The following is a 26,413-nucleotide window of genomic DNA, read 5'->3' as shown; positions in this document are numbered from 1 at the left end:
GCCAGTCAGAGTGGCCAAAATGAACAAATCAGGAGACTATAGATGCTGAAGAGGATGTGGAGAAACGGGAACCCTCTTGCACTGTTGGTGGGAATGCAAATTGGTGCAGCCGCTCAGGAAAGCAGTGTGGAGGTTCCTCAGAAAATTAAAAATAGACCTACCCTATGACCCAGCAATAGCACTGCTAGGAATTTATCCAAGGGATACAGGAGTACTGATGCATAGGGGCACTTGTACCCCAATGTTTATAGCAGCACTCTCAACAATAGCCAAATTATGGAAAGAGCCTAAATGTCCATCAACTGATGAATGGATAAAGAGATTGTGGTTTATATACACAATGGAATACTACGTGGCAATGAGAAAGAATGAAATATGGCCTTTTGTAGCAACGTGGATGGAACTGGAGAGTGTGATGCTAAGTGAAATAAGCCATACAAAGACAGATACCATATGTTTTCACTCTTATGTGGATCCTGAGAAACCTAACAGAAACCCATGGGGGAGGGGAAGGAAAAAAAAAAGAGGTTAGAGTGGGAGAGAGCCAAAGCATAAGAGACTCTTAAAAACTGAGAACAAACTGAGGGTTGATGGGGGGTGGGAGGGAGGGGAGGGTGCGTGGTGGGTATTGAGGAGGGCACCTTTTGGGATGAGCAGTGAGTGTTGTATGGAAACCAATTTGACAATAAATTTCATATATTAAAAAGAAAAAAAAAAGAAGACATCCAGATGGCCAACAGGCACATGAAAAGATGCTCAACGTCGCTCCTCATCACGGAAATACAAATCAAAACCACACTCAGATATCACCTCATGCCTTTCAGAGTGGCTAAAATGAACAAATGAGGAGACTATAGATGCTGGAGAGGATGTGGAGAAACGGGAACCCTCTTGCACTATTGGTGGGAATGCAAACTGGTACAGCCGCTCTGGAAAACAGTGTGGAGGTTCCTAAAAAATTGAAAAGAGAACTACCCTATGACCAGCAATAGCACTGCTAGGAATTTACCCAAGGGCTACAGGAGTGCTGATGCATAGGGGCACTTGTACCCCAATGTTTATAGCAGCACTTTCAACAATAGCCAAATTATGGAAAGAGCCTAAATGTTCATCAACTGATGAATGGATAAAGAAATTGTGATTTATATACAGAATGGAGTACTACGTGGCAATGAGAAAGAATGAAATATGGCCTTTTGGAGCAACGTGGGTGGAACTGGAGAGTGTTATGTTAAGTGAAATAAGTCGTACAGAGAAAGACAGATACCATATGTTTTCACTCTTATGTGGATCCTGAGACTCTTAACAGAAGTCTATGGGGGAGGGGAAGAAAAAAAAAGAGGTTAGAGAGGGAGGGAGCCAAAGCATAAGAGACTTAAAAACTGAGAACAAACTGAGGGTTGATGGGGGGTGGGAGGGAGGGGAGGGTGGGTGATGGGTATTGAGGAGGGCACCTTTTGGGATGAGCACTGGGTGTTGTATGGAAACCAATTTGACATAAATTTCATATTGAAAAATTTTAATGTTTATTTTTGAGAGAGACATAGAAAGAGAGAGAGAGTAAGGGCGAGAGAGAGAGAGAGAGAGCAAGGCAAGGGCAGAGATAGAGGGAGACACAGAATCTGAAGCAGGCTCTAGGCTCTGAGCTGTCAGCACAGTTGAGCTTTCCAGGCGCCCCACCCATTCATTCTTTAGTAGGATGTTCTTTAATTTGTAAGTATTCCTGGTCTTTCCAGTTTTTTTCTTGTGGTTGATTTAATGTTTCACAGCGTTGTGTTCTGAAAATATGTAATCTCGATCTTTTTGTACTTGTTGAGGGCTGATTTGTGACCCAGTATGTGATCTATTCTGGAGTAATTTCCATGTGCACTTGAGAACAATGTGTATTCCGCTGCTTTAAGATGAAATGTTCTGAATATATATTTTAAGTCCATCCTGTCCAGTGTGTCAACCAAAGCCCCTGTTTCCATGTTGATTTTCTGCTTACATGATCTTACATGATTACAACCCATTGCTATATGTGGGGTGTTTAAGTCCCCTACTCTTATGGTATTATCAATGAGTTTCTTTATGTTTGTGATTAATTGATTTATGTATTTGAGTTTTCTCACGTTAGGGACATAAATGTTTATAATTGTTAGATATTCTTGGTGTATAGACCCTTTAATTATGATAGAATGTCCTTCTTCAGCTCTAGTTACAGTCATATTTTAAATGTATTTATTTTAAATATATTTCTTTCTCCACACCCAGCATGGAGCCCAACGTGGGGCTTGATCCTATGACCATGAGATCATGACCTGAGCAGAAATCAAGAATTGGGAAGTTAACTGACTGAGTCATCCAGGCACCCCCCTGCCCCTGGTGAATGATTTCTTTTTAATGTATTGTTGGATTTGGTATGCTAGTATTTTTGTTGAGAGTTTTTCATCAATTTTCATCAGGGTTGGCCTGTAGTTCTCTTTTTTTAGTGGACTCTTAATCTGGTTTTGATATCAGGGTAATGCTGGCCTCATAGAATGAATTCAAAAGTTTTCCTTCCTTTACCCTTTTTGGATTAGTTTAAGAAGAATATGTACTAATTCTTCCTAAAATGTTTGGTAGAATTCACCTGTGCAGCCATCTGGCCCTAAACTTTTATTTGTTAACAGTTTTTTAAATTACTGATTCAATTTCTTTGGTCTGTTCAATTTTTCTATTTCTTCCTGTTTAAGGTTTGGTAGTTTATATGTTTCTAGGAATTTGTCTATTTCTTCCAGGTTTTCCAGAGTGTTGGCATATCATTTTTTCATAACATTCTGTCATCGTTGTATTTCTGTGGGGTTTGTCCTTGTTTCTGTTCTCTCAGTTGTAATTTTATTTGTTTTAATCCTTTCTCTTTTTTTCTCAAGTCTGGCTACATATTTATGATTTTTCTTGATGTTTTTCACAAAACTCAATCCAGGTTTCATCAATCTGTTCAATAGTATTTTTTTTGTTTTCTTTATCATTTATTTCTGCTTTAGTCTTTTTATTTCCTTCCATATACTTGCATTAAGTTTTATTTATTCTATTTCTAGCTCATTTTGGCACAAGGTTAGCTTGTTTATTTGAGATTTTTCTTGCTTCTTGAATTAGGCCTGTATTGCAATAAACTCCCTGCAAGGAATCACTTTTGTTGTATCCCAGAGGTTTTGGAACATTGTGTTTTTATTTTCATTTGTTTCCATGCACTTTTTTAAAATTTCTCTTTCCATTTCCTTGTTGACGATTTCATTGTTTAGTGGCATGTTATTTAACGTCCCTGTATTTGTGCTCTTTCAGATTTGTGTGTGTGTGTGTGTGTGTGTTTCGTCTAGTTTCATAGCACTGTGGTCAGAAAAGATGCATGGTATGACTTTGATATTCTTGAATTTGTTCAGATTTTTTTTTGTGTGGCCTACTATGTGATCTATTCTGGAGACTGTTCCATGTACACTTGAACAGAATGTGAATTCCGTTGTTTTAGGATGGAATGTTGTGAATATATCTGCTAAATCCATCTAGTCCAGTGTGCCACTCAAAGCCACTGTTTCCTTGTTGATTTTCTGTTTGGATGATCTGTCCATTGCTGTCCATTTTAACGGTGTTAAAATCCCCTACTATTATTGTATTATTATCAATCAGTTCCTTTATGTTCGTTGTTAACAGTTTTATGTATTTTACTCCAGGCATTTTTCAAACTGCTGCTTCTCTGCTATCTCTCCAGGGGTTGTTTGTTATGCTGTCTCTTTAAGGGCAGGGATTCAGTACGCTACCGATCTCAGGCTCTCCCAGAGCAGAGCCTGCTGATTTTAAAGTATCAGGTATTAAGCTCCACTGATTGTAAGAACTCAGGAAGTTCTTACAGGATTTTCAAAGCCAAATGTCATGAGGATTCATCTTTCCAGTGTGGTGGGTCCCCATGTCTGGGATACCTAGTGTGAGGTTTGCTTCTCTTCCTTCTCCTTACCCTCATTGTCCCTCCCTCTAGCAGTCTTGGTGGGTTATTGTGGCTCCCAACCATGTCTCCTCCCTTCCAACCCATTTCAGTGTGGATTGTTCACTACATTTGGCTGTTGAGAGCCTGTGCTGCCATTCTTCATGTCGTTTTCTGGGTTATTTACACTGGTGTAGGTGTTATCTAGGTGTATCCATGGCATGAGGTGAACGTAGGATCCTCCTACTCGCCATCTTCCCTGGGAGTCCCCATTGGTATTTTGATAGGGATTGCAGTGAATATATAGCTGGCTTTAAGTACTATGAACATTTGAACAATATTTACTGTTCTAATCAATGAACATGAGATATAGAAAAAAGACCTCAAGTAAACCACCGAACTTTATGCCTCAAGGCGTCAGTAAAAACAAACAAATAATTCATGCCAAAAGCAGAAGGAAGAACATAATATCAAAGCAAAATAAATGGGGAAAAGGACAAAATAACAATAGAAAATATTGATGAAACTTACAGTTGTTTTTTTGAAGTGATAAAATATCTAAAACTTTAGGTACACTAGAGAAAGAAAAAAAAAAAGAAAGCAAAAGTAGTGAGAGAAACTGAGAATCCAAAGAAGAGACATTGCAGAGGATGCCACTGAAATGAAAAATTTCATCAGAGAATACTATGAACATTTATACTCCAAAAAAATTGTATAACTTAGTATAAATGGATAAATGCCTCTACACCTACATTCTACCAAGAGTGACTCATGAGGAAGTAGAAATTATGAATATACCAATAAATGAGTTAGGAGGTGGAATTAAATATCATAAACCTCCCAAAAAGAAAACCCTATAACCAGATGACTTCACAGGTGAACTTTACCAAAAATTAAAAAAATAATAATAATCAAAGACAAGCCTTCTCAAAGTCTGCCGAAAATTTGAAGAGAAGGGTACTCTTCCAAACTGATTCTACATGGCCAGCATTATCCTGATACCAAAACCAGATGAAGCCACTGCAAGAAAACTGTAGGCAGAAAACAGAAAAATTCATCTCTGATGAATATAAGTGTAAAAAATTTCAACACAATATTATCAAACCAAATTCAAGAACACATCCAAAAGGATTATACACCATGACCTAGTAGGATATATTCCTACTAGGACAGTTCAATATATGCAAATCAATAAACGTAATATGTCGTAGACTCTGGGTCTAAATTTCTCTCTTGTCCAGCAAGAGAGCAGACACAGGATTAAAATGAGAGAGATGGCTAATGTCCGGGAGAAGACAAGAGCCCCAAATAAGAGTCTGTGTTCCGTATTTATTAAGATCAGAAGGCTTACAAACGTGATGGGCGTGCACAAAGAGACAATGAATCTGTGAACATTAACTCATGGGCATGAGGGAAAGGCGGTTTTGAAGATATACGGGGTTAGGGGTTTGGGTCAATATAAACCAAAATCCTGGGGCCGGGCAGATGGATATTAACAGTAGATATGAGGCACCGTGTCTGTTTATCTTAGCTAGCCTAGGGGATAAGACAGATAGAACACACGTAAACTCAGGGTCAAGAAGGCACCATTCTTTTGCTAATTAGCTCCGCTCTGGGCAGCTTCACCTGCAGCAGTCTATAGCCCTATTTACCCCTTTACCTAATTTGGCCCTTCCTTCCTGTGAAAGCGGCTTTCTGCTATAGTACTAAGTTGGGGGTGTTTTTGCCGTGAATAGCTAATCTTGCTTACCTCATATACTTTTGTATTGGGGCCTTTGCCCTCCCTCTATCCTGGGGGCCTTTGCCCCCCATACTCTATTCTGGGGGCCTTTGCCCCTCCTACTCTATCCTGGGGGCCTTCCCCCACACACCCTTATTTGCCTAATCTAGTTTACCCAAGCTTGGGTGTGAGCATCCTATAGCTTTGTGATTCTTTATGCCTTGTTAACCCATCAGTACAGGAATCAGGGAATTCCTAAGCTTATTCCCCACAGTAATACATTGCATTATTAGAATGAATGATAAAAATCACAAGATCATTGCAATAAATACAGAAGAATCAATTTAAGAAGATTCAACACCCTTTCATATAAAAACTTTCAATGCATTGAGCATAGGATGAAAGAAACTTCAATGCAATCAAGGCCACCTACAACAAACCCACAGCTAACATGATCCTCAATGGAGAGAGTTTGAAAGCTTTTCCTCTCAGAAACAAGACAAGGATGCCCACTCTTAACATTGCTATTCAGTATAATACTGGAAGTCATCACTAAAGGAATTAAGCAAGACAAAGGGGGAAAAAGACATGAAAATTGGAAAGGAAGAAGTCAAAATGCCACTTTTGGAGATGCTATGAGTTTGTATGTAGAAAACCTCAAAGATTCATCTAAAAAACTGTTGTAACTAATCAACAATTGAAATAAAGTTGCAGGACATAAAATAAACATACAGAAATCAATTTCATCTTTATACACTAATAATGAAATGTTTGATGAGAAAATAAAGGAAACTGGCCCATTCTTAATATGCTCAGGAATAATAAAATACTTTGGAATAGATTTAACCAAGGAGTTAAAAGACAGTAGTACAGTGGAAACCATAAAATATTGATCAAAGAAATTAAAGGGACAGATGAGTTGACCTTGAATAAGATACTTATCTTTTTTATCATTAGTTATTCTCTTAAAGAAATGAGGATAACTGGGCAGATAGATATATTTTTTTAATTTTCATTAAAATGAAATAGCCATTCTGACTACAGCTGATTCTTGAGCAACGCAGGTTTGAACTACACAGATCCACTTATATTCAGACTTACTTTTTGATAAATACAGTGCAGTACTCGACACGTATTTTTTCTTCCTCATGATTTTTCAAATAACATTTTCTTTCCTCTAGCTTACTTTATTATAAGAGTACAATATTTAATACATACAACATTCAAACTGTATGTTAGTCGACTGTTTATGTTATCAGTAAGGATTCTCATCAAAAGTAGCCTACTAGCAGTTAAGCTTTTGGAGAGTCAAAACTTATTCTCTGATTTTTGACTGTGGGGCAGTGTTGGTGCCCTACCACTTGTTCAAAGATCTGCATTTAGTTGCTAAGTGTGAGGCAAACTGCTTAATTTACTTTTATGTGTGAGGCATAGATGTCACCCAGCCTTCTATCAGCAGGATCATGTATGCAGACACAGGGATCCGTGGATGTGGGAATCCAGGGGACCTCTTTCACTCTAACAGTGAGTCTTCTCTCCTGGTTTTCCTCCTGTTTCCTGGCCACCCAGGAAACTGTTCTTTCTGGGTCCTTTTCCTGTGTTTCTCCTTTGCATGTTACCCCACTTCTCTCTGTTTGTCTGCCCCACCTGTGTTATATCCCTTGTAGCAAGCACTGCACATTGCTGGTTCTTTTAATTTCCAGCATCACAGATATTTCCTGAACCATGTTAGGAATCAATCCGTGTGTACTGAATTAGTTAATATTTTGTAACGATCCTGACAGTAAAAGCACCTGGTCTATATAGGAGTCAATATTACACAACTTATACTTGTAGGAACCGTACATATGGCCCTTTGTTTGGAGGCAGGGACTGTGTGGGACCGTCTCTGCCTTTGTGCCCTGACAACTTTGCATGTCCTTACTTGGGCCACGTAGGCAAAGCTAGACTGCAGGAACCTGAGTTTTGGCAGAACACCATGTGAATCCTCTTGGAGCAAGGGGAGCTAAGCAGTCTAATGAGAAACCGCCACCAGGTAGTTTCACACCTGACTACCTATCTAGCCGGAGGCTGACACAAGTCATTATTCACCCATCCCTGGCTTCAGTCGAGTTTAGGCTTCTGAAAGTACATCTGTGGGCTACAAAGATACTCACTGCATTAGGGTACTGCTGTGAGCTTCTCACCAGCAGAGAGACCCAAGACCTACGGTGTCTGTCACTGAACAACTCTCATTCAGTGTCTATTCCTGGGGGGCTAGGGATGCAGGGTACTGACACTAAGGCAATCTTGCTTTCGCTGTCTGTAAGTAATGAACTGTCTGAAACCATTGGTCTCACTGTCATCTTACTAACCCAAGTCTGTGGGACTGTAAAAAGCCAATATAACAGCTGTTGTAGTTAACCATGTGGTCCTGGTAGCATCTGCTGGGCTACTTAAGGATGACCTGACCACATGACAGATAGACTCTGGTTTTGAGTTGTGTGGGTTGCCTGATCAAATATTGACTTATTTTATTTTTGGCATCACACATAAGAAGGAATGCATTTTTTAGCACATGCCATTACTTAGATCAGCCTTGTCTGACCTCAGTTATTTACAAACACACTTTAGATTGGATGCCATGTCTGACATCGTTGTCGTTGCTATTTCATCACTATATTTATTTAAATTAAATGACCTTGTGAAAAGCAGTATGGATGTTCCTTAAAAAATTAAAAATAGAAAAACCATATGATCCAATACTTCTAGTACTGGGTATTTACCCAACTATCATAAAAACACTCATTTTTGCATAGTTTATTGCATAATTTAGAATAGCCAAGATATGTAAGCAACCTAAGTGTCCATAGATGTGGTACACAGTCACATGCGCGCACGCACACACACACACACACACACACACACACACACACACTGGGATATGATGCGGCCATAAAAAAGAAACAGATCTTGTCATTTGTGACAATATGGATGGAGCTAGAGATGTAGAGAGTATTAGGCTAAGTGAAATAAGTCCAATACCATTTGAGTTCACTTATATGTGTGGAATCTAAAAAAACCTACAAATCAATAAACAAAAACCATAATTATACCTATAAATACAGAGAACAAAGTGATGGTTGCCAGAGAGAAGGGGTATAATGGGAGGGGCAAAATGGGTGAAATGATGTGGGAAAAGAGGCTTTCAGTTATGGAATGAATAAGCCACGAGAACAAACAGCACAGCATAAAGAATGCAGTCAACGATGTGGTAATAGCGTTGTATGGTGACAGATGGTAGCTACCCTTGTGGTGAGCATAGCATAAGATATAGAGAAGTTGAATCATTATGTTGTACACCTGAAGGTAATGTAACATTGTGTTAGCTATACTCAAATAAAAAAAGTAATTAAAACAAGCAAATCAAATAAGTTTCTAGCTCAAATCATTTAAAAAGTTAGCTTTGTATCCCTACTTGAAATTCAAAATATGTGTCTCTTACTAGAGATATAATTGTAATGGTAAATAACATAAAAACTATTTGAAAGTTTAAATGAAAGGAATATAATAAGCCACATCCATTTACAATATAATGCCTATTTCATATATGTTATCTCATTGATTCCTCATAGCAATCATTTAGTGTAAGTATTGTGATTTCTACTTTAGATACGAGGAAATGGTCCCAATGGATGTAAATAATTTTCCCACCATCACACAGTGTGTGTTAGAGGCAGGACTGAACTCCATTGCTATTTTCATGCCTTAGCCTATAGGGAGACAGTAGGCAGTCCCCCTGGTTCCTTTTTCTTTCCTTTTACCTGTGCCCTAGTATATTCATCCAGCTCCACAACATAGAGAACTCCCACATATTTTGTGGCAAAGCAGAACACCCCAACTTAAGTCTCACTTTTAATTTGAACCTTAGACTATCAGTCTTTTTCACCAGGAAATATTTTAAAACTCTGTGAGTACACAATTGTTGCTTGTAATCTACTGCCATTCCGTAAGGATGGTGAATTCTGAGTATATCCCTTAGTTGCAGAAATATTTTTTGGATGTGAGGATGCAAATAGGAGCTCACAGATGTAACTCTTGCATTGTGTACAGTAATAGGGGTGTAAGGTACAGCCAGGCTTCTGTATCGTTAGGGTGATAGAGATGTATGTAGAGGGAAACAGGGATTTGTGGCTTCTCTGATCATGCCATTGTTTACTTTTGGAATTTTACTACAGTTACTAATTTTACTTTTTTAACTTTTTAAATTCCAAATAGTTAACATGCAGTTTAATATTAGTTGTAGGTGTACAATATAGTGATTCAACCCTTCCATACATCAACCAGTGCTCATCACAACAGCACGCCTTTATCCCCATCACCTATTTAACTCACCCCTCAACCTGCCTCCCCTCTGGTAGCCATCAGTTTGCTCTTTGTAGTTAAGTGTCTGTTTCCTGGCTTGACTACCTCTATTTTCTCCCTATGATCATGTGTTTTGTTTCTTAAATTCCACATAGGAGTGAAATCATATGACTTTTGTCTTTCTCTGGCTTATTTTGCTTAGCATAATACTCTCTAGCTCCATCCACATCGTTGCAAATGGCAGGGTTTGATTAGTTTTTATGGCTGAGTAATATTCCATTATATATATATATATATATATATATATATATATATATATATATAAAATCTCCTATATATTAAAACAAATTTTTTAAATGTTTGTATTTGAGAGAAAGACAGAGAAAGTGAGAAAGTGGGGGAGGGGCAGAGAGAGCCAGAGACAGAATCTGAAGCAAGATCCAAGCTCTGAGCTGTCAACACGGAGCCCGATGTGGGGATCGAACCCACGAGCTGTGAGATCCTGACCTGAGCCGAAGTTGGACACTTAACCTACTGAGACACCCAGTACCCCTATACTACATCTTTATCCATTCATCATCAGTTGATGGACACTTGGGCTGTTGCCATTGCTTGGGTATTGCAAATAATGCTGCTATAAACATCGGGGTGCATGTATCCCTTTGAATTGGTATTTTTGTATTCTTTCGGTAAATACCTAGTAGTACAACTGCTGGACAATAGGGTAGTTCTACTTTTCACTTTTTGAGGGGCCTCTGTAGTGTTCTCCAGAGTAGCTGCACCAGTTTGCATTCCTACCAAGAGTGCAAGAGGGTTTCCCTTTCTCCACATCCTTGCCAACACCCGTTGCTGCTTCTGCTGCAGTAGACATGATACTCTTGTTTAAACCCCACCCCCCCCCCCCCAAAGCGACTTCACCAAAAGATTGCTACGACTGATACATGAATTTAATAAAGTCACAGGATGCAAAAATCAACATACAGAAATCTGTTGCATTTCTATGCAGCAATAGGGAAGCAGCAGAATGGGAAATTAAGGAATCAATCCCATTTACAATTGCACTAAAAACAATCAGATACCTAGGAATAAACCTACCCAGAGAGGTGAAATACTTGTAGTACTCTGAAGACTAAAACACTGATGAAAGACATTGAAGATGACACAAAGAAATGGAAAGACATTCCATGCTCGTGGGTTGGAAGAACAAATATTGATAAACTGTCAAAACTACGCAAAGCGATCTACACATTTAATGCAATCCCTATCAACATACTGCCAGCATTTGTCACAGACCTAAAACTGGTAGGGAGCCACAAAAGACCCAGAATAGCCAGAGCAACCTTGAAAAGGCAAAGCAAACCCGGAGGCATCACTATTTGGGACATAAAATTGTATTACAAAGCTGTAGTGATCAAAACAGTATGGTGCTGCTACCAAAATAGACACATAGATCGATGGAATGGAATAAAATACCCACAAAGGAACCCACAAATATATGGTCAATTCATTTTTGATAAAGCAGGAAAGAATATCCATGAGGAAAAAGACAGGCTCCTTAACAAATGGTTAGGAAAGCTGGACAACAGCACGCAGAAGAATGAAACTGGACCAGTTTCTTACACCACACACAAAAATGAAATACAAACAGAGAGGGAGGCAAACCAGAGGGACTCTTAAATACAGAGAACAAACAGGGTTGCTGGAGGGGTGGGCGGGTGGGTGGGAGGATGGGTTAAATGGGTGATGGGCATTAAGGAGGGCACTTCTCAGGATGAGCGCTGGCTGTCACACGGGGGAGATGAATCACTGGGTTCTACTCCTGAAGCCAAGACTATACTGTATGTTATCTAGCTTGTATTTAAATAAATTAAAAAATAAAAATTAATTCAAAATGGATCAAAGGCCTAAATGTGCGACCCAAAACCATCAAAATCCTAGAGGAGAACACAGGCAGTAACCTCTTTGACATCCGCTGTAGCAACTTCTTTCTAGATATGTCTCCCGAGGCAAGGGAAACAAAAGCAAAAATAAACCACTGGGACTTCATCAAAATAAACACCTTCTGCACAGGGAAGGAAACCATTAACAAAACTAAAAGGCAACCTACAGAATGGGAGAAGATATTTGCAAATGACATTTCTGATAATGGGTTAGTATCCAAAATATAGAAAGAATTTATAAGACTCAACACCCAAAAAAACATATAACCCAATTTAAAACATGGGCAGAAGACATGAATAGACACTTTTGTAAAGAAGACCTCCAAATTGCCAACAGACACACGAAAAGACGCTCAACATCACTCGTCAAATACAAGTCTATACAAATACAAAATACAGAGCATTGGAGGGTTCCGGAAGATGGCGGCGTAGGAGGACGCTGGGCTCACCGCGCGTCCTGCTGATCACTTAGATTCCACCTACACCTGCCTAAATAACCCAGAAAACCGCCAGAGGATTAGCAGAACGGAGTCTCCGGAGCCAAGCGCACACGAGAGGCCCACGGAAGAGGGTAGGAAGGGCGGCGAGGCGGTGCGCGCTCCACGGACTGGCGGGAGGGAGCCGGGGCGGAGGGGCGGCTCGCCGGCCAAGCGGAGCCCCCGAGTCTGGCTGGCAAAAGCGGAGGGGCCTGACGGACTGTGTTCCGACAGCAAGCGCGACTTAGCGTCTGGGAGGTCCTAAGTTAACAGCTCCGCTCGGAAAGCGGGAAGGCTGGAGGACAAAGGGAGGGAGAGCTGCTGAGCCCCCGGACGGCAGAGTTCAGCTTGGCGGGGAACAAAGGTGCTCGCCAGCGCCATCTCCCCCGCCCATCCCCCAGCCAAAATCCCAAAGGGAACCAGTTCCTGCCAGGGAACTTGCTCGCGCAGCGCAAACACCCAACTCTGTGCTTCTGCGGAGCCAAACCTCCGGCAGCGGATCTGACTCCCTCCCGCTGCCACAGGGCCCCTCCTGAAGGGGATCACCTAAGGAGAAGCGAGCTAAGCCTGCCCCTCCAGCCCCCGTGCACCTTGCCTACCCACCCCAGCTAATACGCCAGATCCCCAGCAACACAAGCCTGGCAGTGTGCAAGTAGCCCAGACGGGCCACGCCACCCCACAGTGAATCCCGCCCAGAGGAGAGGGGAAGAGAAGGCACACACCAGTCTGACTGTGGCCCCAGCGGTGGGCTGGGGGCAGACATCAGGGCGGACTGCGGCCCCGCCCACCGACTCCAGTTATACACCACAGCACAGGGGAAGTGCCCTGCAGGTCCTCACCACTCCAGGGACTCTCCAAAATGACCAAACGGAAGAATTCCCCTCAGAAGAATCTCCAGGAAATAACAACAGCTAATGAACTGATCAAAAAGGATTTAAATAATATGACAGAAAGTGAATTTAGAATAATAGTCATAAAGTTAATTGCTGGGCTTGAAAACAGTATACAGGACAGCAGAGAATCTCTTGCCACAGAGATCAAGGGACTAAGGACCAGTCACGAGGAGCTGAAAAACGCTTTAAACGAAATGCAAAACAAAATGGAAACCACGACGGCTCGGCTTGAAGAGGCAGAGGAGAGAATAGGTGAACTAGAAGATAAAGTTATGGAGAAAGAGGAAGCTGAAAGAAAGAGAGATAAAAAAATCCAGGAGTATGAGGGGAAAATTAGAGAACTAAGTGATACACTAAAAAGAAATAATATACGCATAATTGGTATCCCAGAGGAGGAAGAGAGAGGGAAAGGTGCTGAAGGGGTACTTGAAGAAATTATAGCTGAGAACTTCCCTGACCTGGGGAAGGAAAAAGGCATCGAAACCCAAGAGGCACAGAGAACTCCCTTCAGACGTAACTTGAATCGATCTTCTGCACGACATATCATAGTGAAACTGGCAAAATACAAGGATAAAGAGAAAATTCTGAAAGCAGCAAGGGATAAACGTGCCCTCACATATAAAGGGAGACCTATAAGACTCGTGACTGATCTCTCCTTTGAAACTTGGCAGGCCAGAAAGGCTTGGCGCGATATCTACAGTGTGCTAAACAGAAAAAATATGCAGCCGAGAATCCTTTATCCAGCAAGTCTGTCATTTAGAATAGAAGGAGAGATAAAGGTCTTCCCAAACAAACAAAAACTGAAGGAATTTGTCACCACGAAACCAGCCCTACAAGAGATCCTAAGGGGGATCCTGTGAGACAAAGTACCAGAGACATCACTACAAGCATAAAACATACAGACATCACAATGACTCTAAACCCGTATCTTTCTATAACAACACTGAATGTAAATGGATTAAATGCGCCAACTAAAAGACATAGGGTATCAGAATGGATAAAAAAACAAGACCCATCTATTTGCTGTCTACAAGAGACTCCTTTTAGATCTGAGGACACCTTTAGATTGAGAGTGAGGGGATGGAGAACTATTTATCATGCTCCTGGAAGCCAAAAGAAAGCTGGAGTAGCCATACTTCTATCAGACAAACTAGACTTTAAATTAAAGGCTGTAACAAGAGATGAAGAAGGGCATTATATAATAATCACAGGGTCTATCCATCAGGAAGAGCTAACTATTATAAATGTCTATGCGCCAAATACCGGAGCCCCCAGATATACAAATACAAAATACAAAACTATAATGAGATATCACCTCACACCTGTAAGAATGGCTAATATCCCTGCCATTAAATAACTTTTGAAGAAAGAAGTTTTGCAAGAGATCTGTGTTTTTTTGCCATGGGGCCTGTGACATCATTCTTTGTCTTTGGATAAACTGTTCCAAATAGCTTTGGTGTTGTAGTTATTATAGTATAGCACAGTAAAATAAGTATGCTATTATTTTAAAATTTAAAATTTTTTTTTTGTATCAATGAAATCATCTGGAAAACCATGTGAAGTCTGTGTGCCACATTTTGTGAAACCTTTCCTTCAAAAGGACAAAGCCCTTCATGTCAAACATTATAAAATTACTCTAAGTTTTTATGAAAACGTCAGATTGCCAGTATCGTCATCATGTACACCATCAGTTTTCCTGGCCAACATTTCCAGATGTATTTACTTTGAGGATGACCAAGGGCTTCTTAGAACTGAATCCCGAAATCTACTGCTTATTAGAGTCAAAAGTAAGTCGTGGGTACACTCTGACACACCTTTTTGTGAAGATTAAATGAAGTTATACATGTATGGAACCTAGGAGAAAGAAGACACTGACATATAGTATACATGCTATCAATAGAGGAGCTTTTATAGTAACTCATTCTTTAAAAACTCAATAAATGGATCTATTGTCCTAAGCGCACACAATCAGTGGATGGCCAGCTATTCACAATTATAGAGCACAGATCAAAATTATCTAGTTATAACAGAGCCATGACTTTTAACTTTCTGGGAATAGAAGATTAATAACAGCGTAGAAACTGGAGGAGGTAGCTTTCGGAGTGATGGCATCATTAGAGGCATCTTGCAGGGAAGATGGGCACCTCACCAAATTTGAAATGATGCGGATCTGGAGGTTCCTCGCCATTTAGGTAGGGTCCAATTTCCAAGAAAGATGCAATCCAGAGACAGCTGAACATGGGAAACTCTAGTCCAACATTACTCATAGCCTTTCAGGGTCTTCAGATCCAGAGGATAGAAAAAGAGGTCTTACATACCAATAAATTTTATGAAGCCAGTATATCCATGATACTAAAATCCAAGAGTGTATACGAAATAAAAGTAGATGCTAATGTCACTCATGGAGATATTAATACAAATTCTAACCTAATTAATATGATGTAGGTTATTCAGAAAGATCATAGATCATGAACATTCCCTCCCAGCAGCGTATGGTTGACTTAAACATAGGAAAATATTAGGGCGCCTAAGTGGTTCAGTCGGCTAAGCGCCAGACTTCAACTCAGGTCATGATCTCACGGTTTGTGGGTTTGAACCCCACGTCAGACTCTGTGCTGACAGCTCAGAGCCTGGAGCCTGCTCCAGATTCTGTGTCTCACTGTGTCCCTGCAACTTCTCGGCCGACGCTCTGTCTGTCTGTCTCTCTCTCAAAACTAAATAAACATTAAAAAAAATTAAACATACGAAAATATGTACGAAATTCATTACGTTAACAGATTAATGGAAGAAAACCGCTACAACCATCTCAATAAACGTCCTACAAGTGCTTGATGAAAGTCAACATATATTCAACAGAAATGTTGTTAGGAAACTAACCTAAGAATGGAACTTCTTTTATGTCACAGTAAATACAGTCAAATGCTAAAAATTTTCTAATTCCGATCAGAAATAAGACAAGGATGTCCATTATTTACCAATACTTCCCAACACTGTACTGGGTGGGTCTGTCCAATATTGTGAAATGAGAAAACAAAGAGGGGGTATAATGTTTAAAACAGCAGGAACAAACTGTTAGTATTCAAAGATGATAGAATTGTGTATGTTGAAGCTCATAATGGATGTTGACATACACCTCTGGCATTAAATCCTATGCAGCAAGGCTTCTGGAGAGAGTACTGATGTACAGATATATCTGCACTTACCAGCTCAATCAGAATACAAAATTTCAAAAAATGACACAATTTTCAATAGCATCTAATACTTAGAGTAAGTTTAACAAAGGTTTGAAAAGAGTCTTTGGAGAAAGTTGTAAGATTTTATTGAGGGATTTTTAACAGTGAAGTGTCCTTCCTACATGAGAGCAGTTTGCATGGTTTCAGCTTCTTCTTGCTTACACTTTCGGTTGTCCTTCACCTGTAAGACAGACACAGAGTTGGAAACATTACTCAGCAGAATTTATTTACATTAAATTAATGATATACAGAGGACACTATAGTTTTTATTTTATAAGATAGAATTCCAAGCGTATGCTTTACCAACATTTTTGGAACACACCACACTTCCTATAGGTACAAGAAAAGAAAAAAAACACTTCAGGTTCAGAACAGATAAAATGAAATAAACCTATTAAAAGGTAGTTTCATTTTTGTATCTTTGTGTTTAGATTCAAGTTAGTTAACATCTAGTGTCGCACTGGTTTCAGGAGTAGAGTTTAGGGATTCATCGCTTACATATAACACCCATGCTTGCACCCTACTTGATGTAGGGAGAGTGCAGAAACTAGAAACCAGACTATCTCTTGCCATTTTATCACTCAGTCATTTGAGCCTTCATTGGGGAAAGGTTTCAAAATGCACGTGTTCTGTAAGAGCCACAATAATTTAGAGTCTGACAAAATTTAAGAACAGGTATCCAGGTCTCCATAGAGAAAAACCAACATCAAGCAGTGTGTTTTCTTGTTCTCAGTAGCAATGAAATCTCAACTCAGATGTTAAAATTTGACCAAAGATGTTATCTGATGACAAATAAATCATACAAAATGGAAGATTTTTGTATTCCATGTATATTATCCAATAGAACCACAGAATACAAAAATCAGCAATAAAAACTGACTGCAATATATCTGGTTTGAAATCACTAAATATATGAGCCAAGATGCATTCAGAAGTGAAGGGATCCTCCCAGAATCACACAACTTATGTTAGAGCTGGTATTAGAACCTACTTCAGTGCCTCAGCATATTTCATACAAACTGGTATTTACTCCAAATCCATTTTGTGGTTTTTAAAAGAGGAAATTATAGAAGATTCTGAATTTAAGTAGCCATCAGTTAAAGTATTTACAGTGTATTTTATTTATTTTTTAAAGTCTATTTCCTTATTTTGAGAGAGTGAGAGAGAGAGATCACAAATGGGAGAGGGACACAGAGAGAGGAAGAGAGAGAGTCCCAAGCAGGCTCCATGCTGTCCGCACAGAGCCCAACGTGGGGCTCAATCTCACAAACTGTGAGTCCATGACCTGAGCCAAATCAAGAGTCAGATGCTTAACTGACTGAGCCACCCAGGCGCCCCAGTATTTACACTTTATAAAAAAGGAAATGGTTTCATTTTTTATTATTTAAGAAGGCTCTGACCCAATTTAAGTCTGTATCTGATAGGGTATAAGTCAGGCAGTCAGGAAATTAGGGTCTGAACTACTTATGAAAGCTACCTTTATGTGTAAACTCTGTCATTAAAGTATCAATAAAGTCATATCTACATAAGTAAAGATATAATATTCAGGAAAATATCTGCATACTTTGCATTCTCAATGGATAACATATCTGCTTCAGGCATCTTCACGGGCTCCAGTGTTGGGACATCCGCCCCCTTCACATCACTGTCATCTTCACTTTTGCCCCCAGTCTTTGGCACAGGCAGTTCCTGGATACCAGATTCCAGGTCAGGGCCTTACCGGAAAAAAAAAAAAAAAAAAAAAAAAGATGATAATCAACTTAAGGAGTAAACATAAAATGTAAAGAAAGAAGTGATAATATGTATTCTTGCCATTATATGAAATACAAGCCTGTAGACTTAGGGTAACAAAAAAAGCGATGGAAAGATGGACTTCCCATCTTTGTTTTCCTGTAATATGAAACCTTATTTCAAATAACAATCTAAAGAGAAACCACACTAAATCTACATTTGCATTATATTACCACAGTGTACTAAGAATAGAGAGCATCAGCTAAGAAATCTTAAATGTACACCATGCACAGGATTTTTTTTAAGTTTATTTATTTATTTAGAGAGAGAATGATCAGGGGAGGGGCACACAGAGGGAGAATGAAGAGTATCACAAACAGGCTCTGCACTCCTAAGTGCACAGCTGGATGTGGGGCTCAAGCTCACGAACCCTGATATCATGACCTGAGGCAAAATCTAGAGTGTGACACCTGACTGAGTGAACCACCCAGGCACCCTGCACCATGGATAGGATTTTAATGAAAATGAAAATTTAATTTCCTGAACAATTAGCTGAGTGCATTTGTGGGCCTATGACAAATCCTACACTAGTGACATACATCTCCTATTGGAGCAACCTGAAAGCTATTTTGTGAAATTTAACTAGTTAGATTTAGGGGCAAAGTCTCTCTCTATAACTTATGATAAATGAATCATGCAGAGAACCAAGTATCAAAAATAACAGCAAAATATTAGTGACTTATAGTCAAACTTCTGTCTTACAGTGAGAATAAAGGGAGCAGGGTGGAAAGAAATTAATGGACTTTGTCATCAGTCCTATCGTAGAAACCTCTTACCAGCGAATTCCTAAAATAATCCACGGCCTGAATGATGTCAATAATTCCATACAAGTATCTGATGAAAATACTTTCTTTGGAAGCTGGTAATTTCCGTTTCATGATCATTTTAAGATACTTTTGATTTTCCTAATCATAAGTTGTTAAACACCTCCTAAAGCCACTTAAAAATCACACTAATATAGTTTACCTATATGCCAGTCTCCCAAATTATACAGCGTTTCCCAAATGTACCATATCAAATGATTAAGCAAAGGAAATGGTGGCTCTCATTCCTCGAGCCTTTTTCTGGAGTCTACCTCTTGCTCCACTGAACTTCATTTATTCCTGTGCCTGTACTACGCTATTTTACAGTACAGACACATTTGAGTATTAAGCATTTTATACAAAAGCATTCACATTTTGGTATAACAACACAGATGGTAGGAAGTACAAAAACCGTGTAATGAAATATGAGTTATGTCTCCATGTGTCAAGCAGTCTTTGGCAAGCCACAATCCCTGAACCTTAGTTTTCTTATTTATAAAATGAGGCTACCATCCCTATGCAAATCTTCTTTATTCCTGATGTTATAAGATATGCTGACTTGGCACTCTGCACACACTGTTAAAACCAGCTTACACTTTTGATGCAGGGAAGGAAAAGGCCACGCAAAAATGTTCTAAGAAGAACAAATTCAACTAGTGAAAAAATGTATACTTTTGTAGTAAACAGTTTCCTCTGATTTAGAACAGACTGCATGTTCAAGCAGATTAAATCTTGAAGAAAAAGGGGAAATTCGTTAGAGTGAATACAGCTGTAAACTATACTCTATTCACATTTTGAAACAATTTTCGGGAAATGGCTGAGATTCTCTTCTAAGGTTTTGTTTTGTCCTGTTACGTCATAATGCGTGATGCAAAAATATACCCTGTGCCCCCATAAGCATTCTTTTTCCCTTTCCCTTCACCTTCATCCAGAGGTGCTTCTTCAACTGCTTTCTCTCGCTCCGGCATAATATCCTGACACTCAGTGGGTGCCTCCTTTTGTTGAGGCTGCTCATCACTGGGCTGCTGGGCCTAGGGTGTGCGTGTGTGTGTGAACAAAAAGTTGCATTAATGCATGCCAATAATATAAACCTATGTTACGCATTTTATATCAAATAATAAATAAGTATAAAAACACTTATAAAATATAATTCTATATTGTATTCCTAAAAGTTATATGGCCATTTATATACACATACATATAATGGAATATTAGTCATCAAAAGGTATTAAAATCTTGCCATTTGCAACAATGTGGATGGGGCTAGAATGTATTATGCTAAGTGAAAGAAGTCAATCAGAGAAAAACAAGTACCCTATGATTTCACTCATATGTGGAATTTAATAATAAAACAGAGGAACATATGGGAAGGGAAGTAAAAATAAAGGAGAGGGGGAAACAAATCACAAGAGACTCTTAAGGATAGAGAACAAAGTGAGGCTTGATGGAGGTAGGTGGGTGGAGGATGGCACAGATGGGTGACAGGTGATAAGGAGGGCACTTGTGATGAGCGCTGGGTGTTGTACGTAAGTGATGAATCACCGAAGTCTACTCCTGAAGCCAATATTGCACTGTACGCTAAGTAAAATTTAAATTAAAAAAGAGTTACTCTTCCCACAGAGTAGCTACCCGGAAGAGGTACCCACAAGCACTCTGGAGGCTATTTTAAACTATGCTGGGATGGATACGTACAACTTGTTGTTAGTAAGCATGAGAAAGGAGTCATAGGGTATATTTACCCAGGGAACACAAGTATGGAATCCTTCTGGTTCAATGTTTCCTGCCCCTTCCCAGCAAAGAAACTTTTATCACTGTATCTGTACGTTTGTAGGTCAACAAAATTTTCAGAGAAATAAACTGATGGTGTAGAACATCAATTGCTGAAGTACTCACAGCCACAGGTGCAGCTGGCTGGTTAGCCTTGCCATCATCCTTTCTTTGTTTAGATTTAGATCTTGTTCTCACACGCCCACTCATTTTTCACCCTGAAAGTAGAATATCAGTATTTGGAAAATGTATTCTAAAGGCTAGGTACACCACCTCCAAGGCGTAACATTTTAATTTTTTTTTACTTTGAAAATACTTTCAAAATCAACCTTGCGTAAGGATAGTGTACATGCTGTGGTCACACCAAATAAACGGGCTGCAAGATCACTCACATCGGCCAAACTGGCAGTCAAATCACCTTAAGGACAGGAGAAAACGCGAGGCTTAGTTTCACAGCTAGATTCCCCATCATAAAGGCATGTGAGAAAACAATGCTGGATATTTAAACCTGAGTCGCTATTGTTTTCACATTCCCAGTTACTGGGCCCATTTTACCCTCTTAAATAAGGTTTCCCTGGAACACAGAGAAGTCTTAATCGTTTGCGTACTGCCTATGGCTGTCTTCCCACCACAAGGGCTCAAGGTGTCTAGTTTCGATACTGACCAGTGAGCCGGCTCCTCCCTTGACACCCTGCACAGTGCGATACAAATCTCCGGGACGCAGCTCCAACCCCACACCGTTCCCCGTTTCCAGCCCCACGCACCGTTTTTTGTTTTTTGTTTTAAGTAGACTTCACGGCCATCCTGGAGCCCAGGTGGGGCTCGAACTCACCACCCTGAGATCTAGACCTGACCTGAGATCCAGCGTCAGCCACTTAACCTACTGACCGCTCCCCACCCCCGCCCACAGGCACCCGTTCCAGACCTGTTCTGTACCGCCTGGCCCGCCTCCCACCCAGGGTCCCACTGAGGACTCTGGCTTCAGTGCTCCGCCGGCACTTCCAGGTGCTTGCAGGACTCAGATACCTCAAAGAACGCCCCCAAGACCCACCCTGTCTTCACCTCCCCCGTCCTCGGCCGCCAGCTGTCCTCACTTGTCCCCGTCCCACCACCACGAGGACGAGGGCCATGGCGGCCGCGACGCCTGTGAGGAGAAGAACGCTAACTCCTGGCAACTTCCTCCTCCGAGGCCACAGATCTACCGTCCCGACCCGCCCGAGGCCCACTGGCACTCTCCTCACCGTCACTCACACTTAAAGTCCTGGAAGGACTGATTTGTGGACCTACCGGTTGAGGGCAGGCAGCCAGAAAGACCACGACACCGCCCACACCACTCCACGCCACTTCTTCCTCAGCTCTGCTCACAGGACGCGTGGGCAGCAGGGCGCGTGCTCAGCAACGGTCTTTCTTAACAATGGGCATGCGCAGGAAAGGCCTGGTACAACGTGTGTGCGTACTGACGTGGATATGTGCGTACTGACTGGGTGTATGCGTACTGGCGTGGGTGTATGCAATGTTCGTGGACTTCTTCCCACGCCTGCAGCCAAGGCGTGGGAAGGCAGTGTCCGCAGAGTACCCGACATGGTGCTTGAAGAGTGGCCTTTTTCCTCCTGCCCGAGCTCTCTTTTGCAACCACATACTTTGGGGACAGACAGTTACAAGTCACCGTTAGTGCTGAATGTTTCTCAGAAAGATATCTGTAACAAAAATAGATACTAAGTACTTTAATACTATTTTTATACATGCTTTGATCAATCATTCCCTTCCATGCTTCTGGGTTTGCTGTCATACTTGAGTGAATTTGCTCTCCTCTGTATAATAAATACATTAACAACTGTTTTCTTTACCTTTTTTGCTTGTGTTACTGCACATTTAAACCTGTGGTTTGGTAACTGATTTCTCTAAGTACCTGTGGTCCTTCAATCAGTGCACATTTCAGAAGTTTCTATCGATATTGGTCCTGGGGTTTAAGCTCAGCCCACTGGTTCATTACGTTCAGTAATGGTGACTATGCTTGTCATGTACTGTGCTTTCCAAAAATCAAACAACTTGATAATAAAGCTGACTTTACTGGATAACTCTGTCAGGGAAAACACTACCTGGACAGGGTCTTAGCAGAGTCTTTGAGGTGGCCGGACAGGAGAGATACGTATTCAAATTGTGAAGTCGGAGTAGAACAATTCTTTCAACGTTGGGGGAGGTTGTGATGAAGACTGAGTAAAAATAGGGCTAAAATGGTGTAGGTTTGGTGGACACAGCAAGGCAAGAATATTAAGTCGAAAGTTTCAAATTCCTTATGGTTGAAAAATGTCATTTGGCACTTTTTACTGAAGAGTTGATGGATCTTTCAGTTAGTTCCTGGAAGGGACAGTAATGTTATTTTCAACTTTTGTCTTCCTAGGCAAGAGATGATTTTGATAGCAACGTTATGTTGATAAAGCCCATAGAATAATAAACTCTCGTTATGTACATAGTAGGTTGTGTGCATGATTTCCTTTCTTATTTGCTTCCATATAACATGTCAGTTGAATGTTTCAGGTAGTCTATGGAAAGGAAGGAGAGGAAGAGGACATTGACCAGCAAATAGCTTTTTGTAACTAAATTAGAATGTATTTTTAAGGTGACTCATATATTCCATCCAACTGGGCTTAACTTAAAGAAATACCTTGAATTGGGAAAGGGGTGTGTGTGTGTGTGTGTGTGTGTGTGTGTGTGTGTGTGTGTGTTTGCATGCCCGCGCGCATGTGTGTGAAGCAGTTGAAAACAGTTGTGGTTCTTTTTTAAGTGAGAGCAGTCATAATCCCCATTCTTTAATATATATGCATATATGTGTAATTTTTTTCTCAGCAGGCACTATCATTACCAAATTTTACTGTCTTACTCTCCTAATCCTTATTCCTATTGCAGTGGCCTCAGGAAGTGATTTAAAAAGAGTGAGAGACAGTGACTTCTCATTCTAACGCCTAATTAGCAGACGACAAAATTAATGTCATCCAATGCCTGGGTGGCTATGGGTCATGAGAACCTGAGTTTTGTTGATTTCTAAATTGCTCCCCTCCAACTTCAAGGCGTAGGCTCCAACCTGATGCCAATATTTAACTTCCTGTTTGCTCCTGTGGAATTTAAGCCGTGGTCAACTGAATGGATTTAGAAGCCCATATTTGGACTTGGATGGAGGTAAGTTGTAAGGTAGCTTTTGTGAAATACTGGACACAGCAGAAAGTATAAAAGACATTGTAGAGAGAAGAAAAATGTCCTCTTAGGTGACTCAGGAACTGTCTGTGGCTGCTGAACAAGGAGCCACAGCTGGAACTGACAGCAGCCCCTCTTTCTAGAGAAGGGCGGCAACTTCCCATAAGACCAGAGGTTTCCTTTCATCCAACCAAGAGAATCTGAGAACAAGCTTAAATCCCTACAGGACTGAAGCTCAATGTTCACAGACTCTGGGAGTGGCATTTCCCAGAGGCTCCTGAAGTGCTGACATCTAAGCTTAACCTGCTTGATGCTTAATGTCACAGTATTTATTCTCCACCATGTGTAATGCAAACCTCACACTTCCCTCATGAAATGGGAACACAGTAGGGAAATGGGGCCCCTTGGCTAAACCCCACAAAGTATGGCATTCAGCTGTACCCCAGCCCAAGCACAGCTCTGCACAGGATACCAACCATACAAGAAATCATATGTACTCTTTTCTTGTGAGTTCCCTCCCATCGGTACCAAATGACAGTTGCAGTATACAAAACAGACGATGTTATCTGAATTTTTCATTTTAATTCCAATTAGTTAATATACAGTGTTATATTAGTTTCAGGTGTACAATATCGTGATTCAACAATTTCACACATCACCCAGTGCTCAACATGAGGCGTGCACTCCTTAAACCCCATTTCTGAAATTTAATGGGAAACTTTGCTAGTGGAACTTATATTTCATCAGCAACTACACATTTTTGTAGCCCCGTGGCTCATATCAAAGATGTCCTTTGTGTCTGAAAACACTGAATTCCCAAGGATGAGGACAAAATGGGGGTTCTCACATGTATTTGCACGTACTTCTATAACAGCATGTAGTAGTCATTGGAAATTTTCTGTAAAAAGACTAATGGTTTCCATATGGTGGTTTGTAATCCATAGTGGGTCATGAGATTAATGTTGTGGGCCGGCCACAAGCAGCATTTTAAAGAAATGTGATAAAATAAAACAGAAAATATCAGTGTCCTGCATATAGAATGTACCCATAGACCCCCCCCACACACACACTTTATGTATGTATGTATGTATGTATGTACGTATGATGTATGTATGTATTTTTTATATATTTATTTTTCAGATTGAGAGCGACAGAGCGCAAGCAGGGGAGGGGCAGAGAGAGAGAGAGAGAGAGAAGGAGGGAGACACAGAATCTGAAACAGGCTCCAAGCTCTGGGTTGTCAGCACAGAGCCTGACGCGGGACCCAAACTCAGGAATGGTGAGATCATGACCTGAGCCGAAGTCAGATGCTTGACCGACTGAGTCTTCCAGGTGCCCCACACACATACATTTTAGTGCCTACTGAATTATATTTAAAAATGCATATTTTTCATGCATTGCAATAGAAAAGTTTGAAGGTCACTTGTTTAGAAGGTATTAGACCAATGCCCGGAGGCCATCTCTTCAAAATACATGAAGAAGATGGGTTGGGACCTGCTCAGAGTAAGTTCATTGTCGTCAGTAGCTTTCTATACAATGCTGGAAATTGTCAGTGTAGTTTACTTTGGTTCAGCTTTACATTAGCCGCTTGACCCTAAGCAAACTCGTGGAATCCTGAGGTTATAAGAAGAAAATCTGATGAGTGGTAAGGGGTTTTGATCATTATCTCTGTCAATGCCCAATTTTCTATTGTCTTTTTCTACAGCAGCAATGTGTGTTCATGGGTGTGCTTCTGCACTTATCTGATGCTGCCTTGATCCATTGTCTTTTTTCCTTTTCCCTTTATCATGCTATCATGTGCTTCTTTAGGAATCCAGTGACAATGCCATTTATGTTGTTCAGTGTTGAGTACCAGCACCCACCCAAGACTGTCCCTGTGGTGTGATTCCAGATGGAGTTCTGACTGACTGACTTCCCTTGGTTCCTACCCATTTTCTGACTCTGGTTCTCTAAATTTTCTGTGGATTCTGTGAACTACTCAATTTTTCCTCTGATAAATTTGTTTTTTGCAAAGCTAACCTTGGCTGCAACCAAGGGCCTAAACTGTTTGAGACTTTAGTACAATGTGTGTAAAGTAGGTACCTGTCATTTACAGACATGGTGATGTGTGGCGGGAAATCTGGGCTTGATTATCTGGCCTAATTGGGATTGAAAGCAATAACAATCCAGTTAGTATTTAGGGATGATAATTTTTCAGCCCCGGCGGGGCGGGGGGGCAGTGTTTACATAGTTCATTAAATAATCATCTCGGGGCACCTGGGTAGCTCAGTTGGCTAAGTGTCTGACTTCAGCTCAGGTCATGATCTCACGGTACATG

At 40.5% G+C, this 26,413-nt stretch overlaps 1 protein-coding gene across 1 annotated transcript; it reads right to left on the bottom strand.

Annotated features, from left to right (window-relative positions):
* Nucleotides 1–16,595: 16,595 nt before the first annotated feature.
* LOC128774498 (P antigen family member 3-like) lies at nt 16,596–22,298 on the bottom strand. The gene is made up of 5 exons (XM_053893582.1): nt 22,192–22,298; nt 21,031–21,122; nt 20,060–20,168; nt 18,108–18,258; nt 16,596–16,724 (listed from the first exon to the last, which is right to left on the bottom strand). The coding sequence occupies exons 2-5, from the start codon at nt 21,112–21,114 to the stop codon at nt 16,721–16,723; spliced, it is 348 nt and encodes a 115-aa protein (XP_053749557.1). The 5' UTR covers nt 21,115–21,122; nt 22,192–22,298; the 3' UTR covers nt 16,596–16,720.
* Between the last annotated feature and the right edge of the window lie 4,115 nt (nt 22,299–26,413).

Source organism: Panthera pardus, unplaced genomic scaffold (genome assembly GCF_024362965.1).
Source record: "Panthera pardus isolate Hobbes unplaced genomic scaffold, ASM2436296v1 HiC_scaffold_325, whole genome shotgun sequence".
Taxonomy (NCBI): domain Eukaryota; kingdom Metazoa; phylum Chordata; class Mammalia; order Carnivora; family Felidae; genus Panthera; species Panthera pardus.
Note: the sequence above shows the minus strand (reverse complement) of the source record. Positions and strands in the feature narration are given on the sequence as shown.